Source organism: Arachis stenosperma, chromosome 5, assembly GCF_014773155.1.
Source record: "Arachis stenosperma cultivar V10309 chromosome 5, arast.V10309.gnm1.PFL2, whole genome shotgun sequence".
NCBI classification, from domain to species: Eukaryota; Viridiplantae; Streptophyta; class Magnoliopsida; order Fabales; family Fabaceae; genus Arachis; species Arachis stenosperma.
In genome coordinates this window covers 137450842-137461538 of record NC_080381.1, presented here as the reverse complement: position 1 = coordinate 137461538, position 10697 = coordinate 137450842, and the positions used below count along the sequence as shown (strand labels likewise).

The 10697-nt window shown below is 36.6% G+C and overlaps 2 protein-coding genes across 6 annotated transcripts; one reads left to right on the top strand and one right to left on the bottom strand.

Annotated features, from left to right (window-relative positions):
• On the top strand, positions 1 to 2938 carry LOC130982369 (F-box protein At4g00755-like). Of its 3 annotated transcripts, none has more exons than XM_057906349.1 (6): positions 1 to 184; positions 579 to 831; positions 998 to 1411; positions 1526 to 1698; positions 1934 to 2052; positions 2477 to 2938. In XM_057906349.1, the coding sequence occupies exons 2-6, from the start codon at positions 696 to 698 to the stop codon at positions 2733 to 2735; spliced, it is 1101 nt and encodes a 366-aa protein (XP_057762332.1). In that variant the 5' UTR covers positions 1 to 184; positions 579 to 695; the 3' UTR covers positions 2736 to 2938. The 3 variants fall into 3 exon arrangements, with proteins under 3 accessions (XP_057762332.1, XP_057762331.1, XP_057762333.1); XM_057906348.1 differs by having other exon boundaries at positions 7 to 184; positions 640 to 831; XM_057906350.1 differs by having other exon boundaries at positions 7 to 184; positions 640 to 831; positions 1934 to 2190; positions 2477 to 2704.
• Positions 2939 to 3360: 422 nt separating this feature from the next.
• On the bottom strand, positions 3361 to 9131 carry LOC130982368 (probable transcriptional regulator SLK2). 3 transcript variants are annotated; one of them, XM_057906347.1, is made up of 11 exons: positions 8879 to 9124; positions 7696 to 8206; positions 7022 to 7593; positions 6656 to 6787; positions 6371 to 6419; positions 5753 to 5967; positions 5594 to 5662; positions 5305 to 5405; positions 4896 to 4989; positions 4731 to 4800; positions 3361 to 4512 (listed from the first exon to the last, which is right to left on the bottom strand). In XM_057906347.1, the coding sequence occupies exons 2-11, from the start codon at positions 7964 to 7966 to the stop codon at positions 3599 to 3601; spliced, it is 2487 nt and encodes an 828-aa protein (XP_057762330.1). In that variant the 5' UTR covers positions 7967 to 8206; positions 8879 to 9124; the 3' UTR covers positions 3361 to 3598. The 3 variants fall into 3 exon arrangements, with proteins under 3 accessions (XP_057762330.1, XP_057762329.1, XP_057762328.1); XM_057906346.1 differs by having other exon boundaries at positions 7022 to 8206; positions 8995 to 9131; XM_057906345.1 differs by having other exon boundaries at positions 7022 to 8206.
• Positions 9132 to 10697: the final 1566 nt, after the last annotated feature.

Sequence of the window (10697 nt, the reverse complement as noted above, 5' to 3'; positions counted from 1 at the left end):
TGGTAACATAGCGATATTTCAACTACTTCCAAAAACACCTGTTGGACCTTGTTCCTGTTTTAGATTAGATTCATTGCGCGCACACACACTCTCACTCTGTAATCCACACTTTTCTTCTTCCTCGGTTTCTCAGAATCAAGGGTACCCCCTTTTTCTTCTCTCTTTAGATCCGTACTTCAGAAAGGTACCACTTTTTTCTTTTTCTTTTATCTTTCAATTTTCAAAGTTGAGATTTTGTTTTCTCTCTGTGTATGCACATGAATGCATGTGTTTACGGTTTCGGTTTGCCACACTTAATCCTAATCCTTCTAAAGCCTCTTTCCTATTTTTCCTTATTTGGGTTTATCCTTATCTCTTCATTAATTGTAATTAGTTCACACCATAGTACCCTCATTAAATAATCTTCTGGAAACAGATTTTTTCAGTTAGCTTATTGGAACAGATATAGTAAGTAGGGAATAAATCTTCCTAACTAATTTTCGTTTTTTGGTTCTGGTTTTGGTCAATTTTCTAAGGGCTCAATCATGTGAAGCTTAATAAATTTTGTTTTTTTTCCCTGTCAATGTAATTGATTGTAGGTGGAAAACCAGTTTCTTGAAGATATTTGATTCTGATCACTAAACTTTTTGAATATATTAGTCTCTGGTGAGGTTGAAGACTTGAACTTTAGCTGGTTCTAATTTGGGAGCATCATCATGTCTGAAGTGAAAAACAAACTGGATTTATTGCAATGGCTTGGACCAGATATGTCAATAAAGGTTCTCACTCATTTGGATGACCCTTGTGACCTTGTCCGCGTTTCGACTCTTTCCCGTTCTTGGCACCAATTTGGTAAGCCATTTGAGTTCATGGTTTATGAAATTTGTAACTTCTCTAACGTTATATTGTCTTGCAAAGTCTATTTTTTTTGGATACATTATTGGTATTAAATTTTCCAATGTTGAAATATTATGGTGCTGTTTAAATTGTATTGATTTGCACTCCAAATATTATGCAGTTATTGAAAATGGCCTTTGCAAGCATCTTTGCTTGAAAATGTTTCCTGAACTATCTGGTGTTGGACATGTCATTGAGGTAGAGAACATGATTGAACCAGTGAGTAACATGCTTGGAAGTTCTTCGAATTGGGAATGTCTTAAGAGAAATCATAAAGTCTATGCGTTCCTAGCATGTGGTCTCACTCCTTCTATCAGCGGAAATTGCATCTCGGATGCCATAAGTGCATCCAGCACCGATAACTACCCCGAAGAAAGTGTTCTGAATACATTAGACCCTCGAGATAGGACTGATTTTAGAGCATCGTACTGGTCTAGTAAAGGGGAAAGTGACCCTTCTGTACCAGAGACTTTAGTTTATAAGCTAACTTCCAAAATATGTCTAATTACTGAGATTCATGTGCAGCCATTCAAAGGTTAGTCCAGTAGCTAATTGACAAGTTTGGTATTAAGTTGAACTGAAAATGGCTAATGTCGAGGATATTAACTTCAACTTAATTAGCTGATTAATGTATCTTTTTACAATGCAGCATATTTTCAGCCAGGCCTCCCTATATATTCAGCAAAAGCTGTCCGATTCCGAATGGGCCGTCCAAAATACCCAACAGAGTTAGAAAGTGCTGAAGTTGATGATATTATTGCTAATCACATGTTTGGGGGTAATCTATGGACATATACTTCACCTGAATTTCCAATGTTGCAAGTGAGTTGCACTATTAACATGCTTGTTATTTTGCATTTCCTATTTTCTATCCATAAACACTCTCAACAAAGAGGAGGATTGGGATTCAGCTACATATATCTTTTGAGCATCAACGGATCTTTTTTTTTCCTCTAGATATTTTTGTGGACTTGATCTATTTAAAATTGCAATCTTTTTGTAGCATAGATTACTCTATGCCAGTGTTTAATGAATTATTTCCATAATGAAACTGCAGGAAAACTGCTTGCAGAAATTCAAGTTACCTGAACCTGTTCTGTGCATTGGAGGTGTGCTTCAAGTTGAGCTGCTGGGCAGAGTTCAAAAGCAAGAAATGGATCAATTATTTTACATATGGTTAATTTACAAGACCTTTCTCTCGCACATACACATGCACACAGGCACACCCCGTCATAAGCAGTTGTGCATAGATAATTCAATGTTATTCTGATTAAAATTGTTGAAGGCAACTCGTGATGAGGCTTTTGATGGAAGGTCAGCAAATACTCTTGCCATTTGCCTTCCAAAGGTGGCAAACAATGTCATAGAACATAGTAACCAAACATTATTTTGTAACATCTAAAATGCTGAATGCTTCAACCTGTTGTTTCCTTTTCTCAGAAACAATCACGGTAGAGTTTATGGCTCGGTTAATTATTTACATCTTGAACTAATCTTCTGAGTCTAACAACTTGTCAAGGATTATGATTTTTTTTAAATAAAGAATTACCATTTTGCTTATATGTTTCTAACTCTGATAAATTGGATATCTTTGATGCAGCATCTCTCATGTTCAAGTCGTCGGATGGCCACTTTTGCCAGCATATGATGTCAAAATACACCATCCATCAGGAAAGTGTACATTGAAGTACTGCCCTCAAACAGATTGTTGTATGTCTCCAACAAGAAGAGGCGACTCTAGCAGTCCTTCACGACTGCGGAATTTTACCACAAGTATAATGCAGAGGGGCGTGAGACGTTGGGAGCAAATTCTTATTGCTGCACTGCTTGGTCCTGGTGCTGTTGTAGTTGATGAATGATGAAAAATAGTGAATCAAGTCTTGTTGATTCTCAATAAACTGAGAAACTTGTGTAAATGGGAGCATCAGGAATTAGCTGCTTTTAGCTGCAAAGATATAGGCATTAGGCAATCTAAAATTTGTGCATGTCCAGATATCTGTATAGTATGTTCTCTGCACAATAAGCAGTACGACTACGATGTAGCAGCATAATTTCATCTTAATCTCTTCTTTTCTGTGGGATGAGATGATGGCTTCTTGAAAATTACTACTGAGAGCACGTTACTGCCATATACATTCTAATGGCTTGAATTGATGTCTATATCTTGAAAAGTAAACGCTTTGGTTGGTAGTAATTTTGGAGGTGTAAGGGCTAATAAAGTCAACTAGAAATCAGGTAGTTAGAGGTATGGGGTGAAAACCCTCAAGTCACATCTTGTCTTAATTTGGAACAAGTGGGGTTAAATATTTAATTAGTTTTGAGATTCGATTCGACACTTCATTTAGTAAAACAGAGAAATTGTCCCAACTAAGTTGGACATTTCTTTTTTAGGAATTCTGACTTCCGTGTACGTGTAGATTGGTTAAAAAAGGGAAATAAAGAAAAATAGTATAAATAAAAAGCAACGAGTTTGCGCAAGTGGTGTGAAAAAGAAGTAAAAAGAAAGCTGAAACCGTTAATTAAATTGTCCAATTGATTACACTTGCAGGCGAGACAAAAACCCTCAGATAGAATCTCTAAAGACCTAGTCAAGTCGCAACAAATTCCACCAAGAAAAATGAGCAAAGTACACCAAGAAAAGGGAGCAGCAACTATTTAAACTTTGAAGTGTCCTGTACAATATGATAACAACAAGAGCCTTTGATAAGCCAGATTTTGTTAGTCATGCCTTCCAGCCAAAACCCATGTTATCATCCAGATCACTACTGAAGAAGGGGCTATCTGTAAAATCACTGGCAATATCTGGAACCACATCTTGCAAATGCAGATTCTGCGGCATATCCGAAGTTCTTGGGTTGAATCCATTGTTGCCACCAGCCGGAGAAGAATCACTGTTTGAGGCCGATTTGAAGCTATTGCTCCTTGAAACCGGACCTTTATTTCCTGAAACATTGACAGATCCTCCAGTTATGGAAGGAGACGGAGAGTGTCCTCCGAAACCCAACCCATTCTTTGCTATGCTCCCATTTGCATTGGGTCCACTAAGAGATTGTGATTGTACTCCCCCATTGTTATTTGACATCAGCAGTTGCTGGATCATCTGCTGCTGTAGAGCTTGATTTCCTTGGGATCCCTGTGAATGGTTTTGTTGCATGAAGCTATTTGCACTTAAGGATCTCTGTTGAAGGTGTTGTTGCGGCTGCTGCTGTTGCTGCTGTGGGGGTAGATGGGGACTTGGGAAACCACCAATGGGTGAATTCTGCATTGAGCCTGGAATAAAGGGAGAGGTAGCACCTTGCATAGCTGACGACGGACTCTGGTTCGCATTGTTGAAAGATGATGATCCTTCTCTCTGAATTGAGCCAGGGCTTGAATTCATCGAGTTTTGCCTCATAAGAAGACTCTGGTAGTTAAGTGCCAGAGCAGCTTGTGCTGATCCACTCAAACCACCACGATTTATCATATTAGGATTATTATTTATTGGGTTGTTCAAACTAGGATTCATTGCCATTAGTTTGTTAATCGTGTTTCGATCAGTTGGCAGACCTTGAACATTTGCTAGCTGTTCCATCTCATGCATTTTTTGCATCTGGAGCTTAGCCGCGGTTGCAAAACGAGGATAATTTTTCAAGCTCTCTGCAGGTTAAGAGTTGAATCATTACAAGGCAAGAAAAAGCTACCTGATGATGGGGAAATAGATCTCCAAATATTGAAACTAAAACAGCTTCACAAAACATAACATTAGAGTTAAACCTACAAGAGAAGCACATCTAATATCTATATAAAATACACATGAAAACAATGACATGCAACCAAATAGGATAATATAGTAACAAAAGCAATTTAAAATTTACCAATTGCCCCAATTTTGTGCTCCCGACAGATATCTATCAGATCTTTCATGGAATTGACAACCTCAGATATCTGTCACCCATTACAGGCAAATGATGAGAAAGCTTGATTAGAAAATAATAATAATAAACTTATAAAAAAACTCTAAGTAGATTTAAGTAGTGTACCTGCAAACATCTTACATATCTTTTGGAAAAACCTAAATCATTTAGAGATTGCAACTCCAGACTCTTTGCAAGTTGACGGCCAGCAGCCAAAACCCTAATGCAAAACATAAATTGTAAGAAGCGTTAGTGCACTCCTATCTATTGCCACACTTCATGAAAGAGAATTTGACACACATATATCACAAACTATTCAATTAAAATGGAGGACAAGGACAGTTTTCTATATGCTATCCTTTCCATAGTTGCCTATCTGACGGTCAGTCTACTCTAGTCTCTAGCCAAGAAAGAAATGCATCATTGCATCTATCTCCAAATCCTCAGATAGCACGCCATCAAGAGACATAATTTTTGAGGAGGACGATTCACGAAAACATGAAATTCAGTGAGGAATATAAATGAACTAACTCACATATTGCTGTTTGTTTGCAGATCTTGCTGAGAAACCCCATCTGAACCACTTTCAGCAATTGTACTCTGACATTTTTGAGCTACTTGGACCAACTGGTTTACCTGTAATAATGTGGATTTATGAATTAGTTCCACAATAATGCCACTCGCTCTCCTTACTGATTAATTTACCATAACAAATTCCACTATCTCCACCAGTGTAGTTAAAGTGATGGTTGTATAGAAGAGGGAAAAAGCAACTCCTGAGGTAGCCTCTTTTAACACACAATTAAACTGCAGAGATATCATACCTGTGGTGCAACCAATCTTCTAGGAAGAAGTTCTTCATGGCGCCTTGCACAGAACTCCCAAGATAATATCTGTAAACATTAACATGAATATCAGAAGATTATTATGTACAAAAGGCTCAAATGGAAAATAATTTTAAAATACATTGACAGTGTTGTGACCTTAAGGTCTTGTGTAAATATAATACGCAGGTGACCCTCACGAACAACACGAAGTTGCTCGTATACGCTCTCTTGAACTGCTTTTGCATATTCTAACATCATTACACCAGAAGGAAATCTTTGTTCGCGTGGCAACTCCAAAAAGAGAAGTTCGTCAATTACTCCACTACCAAATTTGATGTCATTAAGTCTAGGGAGCACTTCAAAAGTTGCCTCTGTTACACAGATCCAGAATGTAAATATTATTACATCAATAAGAATATAAGATTAAAGAATTCAAAAAACATGCTCATAATATCACATACAAGTACATTCTGAGTTCAGATCATCTAACCACTCACTGATTATTATATTTGCTTATCACTGTTTGCATTCAATGCGATCAGTTCTCGTTCTTTAATTTTTCAAGTTTAGACTGAAGATTATTATTTACTACAATTCATAATCCAATTACTGGTTAATAGTGATTGCACTGGAGTAATACTTTTCAGCCAGAAAGTCAAACTTACAGACTAGACAATAAACAGAATTATCAGATAAATTTCTACAATCACAATATCACATATGTTCTCACTTGCAGTATTGAAAAATAACAAAATAATGTTCTCAGTTCCTTACCAAATCCCCTTCCAGATTTAGAACCACATATGTCGCACTGCCATGCATCCTTTTGGGGGAAATTAAAAAATCCATGTCAGATTATGTATATGTCAAAAGTAAAAATAAATTAAAAGGGCAGAGCATGGTGCAGACGAAAAATAGTAATCCAAGTAAATTCAATTTTCAGACAATTTTGTGCAAGGCATTCTTAGAAATTGCCAACAATACCATCTGCTGTATTAAGCATTCTACTGTCCTTGAAATAATTAATAGAAAATTTAAATAACAAGCGGAGTGACTTGCCATAGATGCCTGAGGGAAAACACCGAGTGCATGATGCCCAACATTATTATACAAAGACAAGCACCACCGTTCCTTTGCTCGAGGAGAGTAATACTCAGCCACAAATTTTCTCCAATAGGCAATAGTGTTTTCCTGAGACAAAACAGATGAATTGAATATTTGAATAACAGTTGCAACTAATATAGGATTTCAATTGAACAGAAAACATCAACCAAATACATCTATCTGTTTTAAATGCGAGGGGAAAAATGACTCCTGAACATAATGAATGTAAAATGCATCTGAAAACAATTGCTGCTGTAAGAACCTGAAAAATAAGGAAGCCGAACTATTGCATGCAACAGTCAGTAAATGAACAGAACTCACACTTGGGCGTTGCCTTTGATGATAGAGGTATTGCATCAATCTGCGAGCACATACTCCATTAACGCTGCTGTCATACGGGCGCTTTACTGCAGATTGCATTGATTGTTGCTGTAATTGCTGCTGCCTCAAATGCATTTGTTGTTGTTGTTGCTGCTGCTGCTGTTGTTGCTGCTGCAAGTGTGCTCGCTGTAACTGTGGCATTGACTGAAGGATATGTTGTTGCCTCAGTCTTTGCTGCTGCTGAATCAAAGCCTGTATTTGTGGATTACGCCCCTGATATTGCATGGTGTCCTGTCTTTGAAGAAGCTGTTGTATAACCTGCTGTTGCATTAAATCCTCCTGCTTAATATCCAGCCTAGGTTTTTTGGACAGCTGGGATAAATTATCCGTATTTTGCATGAAAGATCCTGGTATTTGTGCACCCATTGGAAGCGGGGAAGGGGCACTTTGAGATCCAGGCATAGACATAGCACTAGAGGCACCATGCTGCTGATTCTGTTGCAATGGTTGAACATTCTGATCTTGGTGAGAGCTCTGCTGTACTACACTGGAACCATCCATAACTGATGACCCTGAAATACTAACATTATTTGATGTAAATGACATGGGCGAAGCAGGTAAACGTAAGTATGAGTCTGTGTTAATGCTTGCACTTCTCTGCAAATGGGGCCCACCAGAGAATGCTGAATTTGCATCTGTGACTAAAGAGCTAGCTCCAACACTTGGTGCTGAGTTTGCCACACTGTTCAAAACTGCATTATTCATATCCCCAGACACTGGACCCAGGTGAGAACGACCAGCTCCAGGGACCGCATTAGATGAGTTACCGAATGATGAGCTTATGTGAGAGTTGACTACACTCTGTGACTGCCCATCTCCTTGAAAGAAAATTCCAGAACCTGATGATGATTGGGTTAACCCTCCAGCCACCCGAGAAGGTGCCATAGGGGGCACCCCCCCTTGGTGACTGGAATCTAAGTAGCTATCTAGAGCCAGGCCTGACTAGAAATGAAAATATTCTTCACACAGTTCACGAGCTCTGTGTAACAGGTAGATTGAGCACAATTATACCCCTGATCTTCTAAACTTCCAAACTTCACTTGAGTTCCTCCAATAACAAAACCTTTCTGAATATGCCGAAAACTGATACTTTCTGCTCACCTCAGGACAACTGCAGTTGTAGATCTAAATTAAAAAGAGAGGTTAGTGGCAGACATATATATCAGCAAAAGGAAAACTAATCTGAAACTAATACAAGTCAAACAACCAAATAAACAGAAACACCGTCATTAAGAAGTAACCATAAGCTTTCAAGTTATAGAACAAACACATAAATTGAACAGTACAAAGTACCCTTTCCATGTAAGGAGAATCACAATCCAACAACTACATACGAGAAACCCTAATTCTTACTAAACATTAAGAATAGACATGCTTCTACACAGAAAGAGGTATTAGGGGAAGTTCAGAAAGCAAGCATTAGCAGACTAGAGACAAAAGCTCCAAAGCCCAACACTTTCAATTCATCCAAAAATTCACCAAATGAAGATTGCAAAAAACATCACCAAAGAGGAAAAACTCTCCAATTGAAAGTACAGAAATTATAACACCAATTATCAGCACGCATACACACCGAGACACATAAATTAAGAATCCCCAAAGTCTACAGCGTAAATCAAACCGCATAGAAGTACCAATTACAATCCTCTATGATAAGTAAACCAAACCTCAAACTCAGCTCAGCACCGCAAAAATCGCTAAAGCAATGAAAAACTAAATAACCGAAACTCTATCCATTTCTTAATTTGCAAAGAGAATAAAAAAAATCGAAACAACAAAGAAAGTAACAGTCTTCACTTTTCAGAGCTTCCAAGATCGATCACTGGTAAGTGAAGAGGGGGAAAAAATTGAAGCCAAATTGAGTAACATTCAGTGCAAAGTAAAACGAAACATTTGATTAAGGAGCTACTCACATCGAAATCGCAAGCTGAGAAAAAGCGATAGCTTTGGTTTTGAAAGCGTAATTAGGAGAGAAAAATAAAAATCTCATTAATTAAAAAATGGTGAAATTGCAGAGAGAATACTCAATAACAGTGAGAGAGAAAGAAGAGAGAGAAAGAGAAAATGAAAGAGTTGAGAGTGGAGGTTTATATACTCAGAAGAAATGTGGACCTCGGTGTGTCCAGTTTCGGGCTCTAGATTACCGGCTATGTCCGGTAATGGAGTGGACACGCGTCAAGAAAATGATAGTGCATCTAAGTCGGTGATAGATCCGCAGCCGCATGAAGACCTATTTGAGGACGTGGCTCTCTCTGATTGGCTAACTTGCAGGTTGTATCGCGACATTATTATTCCGCCCAAGTGTAACGCTTCCTATTTGTAAACATCTTCGTTACGTCTCTTCACGTATTTATATTTTCAGATAAACTAATCTGGATTTCATTTAATTTCCACGTACAGCTTAATTAAATGAGTTTTATATACTTTTATCACGTTATTTAAAAATTATATGATTGCGTTTTGCATTCCATCAAGGTTTAAGTTAGTGTAATTAGCAATTTTTTCTTGGTGACTAGTGTAATTAGCAATTTGATTACGCAACAAATTGATAATAAGTTTTTAGAAATTATTTTATGGATCTATGGCATTCTAAATAAGGATTAACTTTTTTCAGTCAGCCATTTTTAATGTTTTTACATTAATAATGGATATTTTAGATATTCAAGATGGGACTATTTTTTGGGTGAACAAAGGTATTTTATATGAAAGAGAGAATATTATTAGAGTCAACCATTTTCTACAGAAAAATTAAAATTAAAATTTTTATCATTTTTATTTAGGAAATAGCAAAAATATTTGTTGAAAAATTGTAATTTGTGAAGATTATCTACTATGAGATGAATACAAAAATCCATTAAATCTCTATAAAAATGGGATTTGCCTTGATGAATAAATGAAGACGAAATGGAAGAAAGATCTTGGACCATGAGGATTCACTAAATTTTTAGGACAGAAATTATATCATCACCATTTGATTCTATTTATGCAATAGCCTAAAATTAAAAGTTTAGTTATTGTTAGTTTTGTTAACATGAGATCTAGATAATATTAGAAAGTCTTTTTTGTGTAAGAAATTATTTGATTTTGGAAAGACATAAGTTAATTTTTATATTGGTATTTTACTTCAAATTGTGTTTTATAATAAATAGATATTTTTTAAATTAAATAATATTGTATTATATTCATTATTTTGTGATTCTTTTTGGTTTTTTTTTAATTTATTAATATTCACAGATATCCACTTTTTCTCCGAAGAACTATAAATAGAATCCGTGTCGAAAATCTACCCTTCTCATAAAATTAGGAGTACTAAATCTTTAATAACAGGGTAATCAGGAAAACATAATAAACTTTTTCATTAACACAATATATATTCCTATAAATTGATGTTTTGGTTGCATAAAAGATCACTTGTTATGATAACATATACTTGTAAAAGTATATCCAATGATTATAGCACGTGTCTCATCAAATAAATTATTATAATAAGTGCATTATTTGGCAATTGGCATGTTATTTCCCAAGCGGAGTACGTAGCTGGGACCAAGCTGTGTAGCAAGTAGCAACTGGAAACTGAAGTGGGGTTGGTAGACACAAGCGTTACAAAGCCAATCAA

Excerpts from the sequence above, each read along its gene's own strand:
- LOC130982369 (XM_057906349.1), top strand. The coding sequence starts at position 696 with ATGTCTGAAGTGAAAAACAAACTGGATTTATTGCAATGGCTTGGACCA. Across the intron at positions 1,412-1,525 it reads TCATGTGCAGCCATTCAAAG|CATATTTTCAGCCAGGCCTC; the intron begins GTTAGTCCAGTA and ends TTTACAATGCAG. Across the intron at positions 2,053-2,476 it reads GATCAATTATTTTACATATG|CATCTCTCATGTTCAAGTCG; the intron begins GTTAATTTACAA and ends TCTTTGATGCAG.
- LOC130982368 (XM_057906346.1), bottom strand. The coding sequence starts at position 7,966 with ATGGCACCTTCTCGGGTGGCTGGAGGGTTAACCCAATCATCATCAGGT. Across the intron at positions 5,968-6,370 it reads TAAATCTGGAAGGGGATTTG|AGGCAACTTTTGAAGTGCTC; the intron begins GTAAGGAACTGA and ends TCTGTGTAACAG. Across the intron at positions 5,663-5,752 it reads TATTTACACAAGACCTTAAG|ATATTATCTTGGGAGTTCTG; the intron begins GTCACAACACTG and ends TAATGTTTACAG.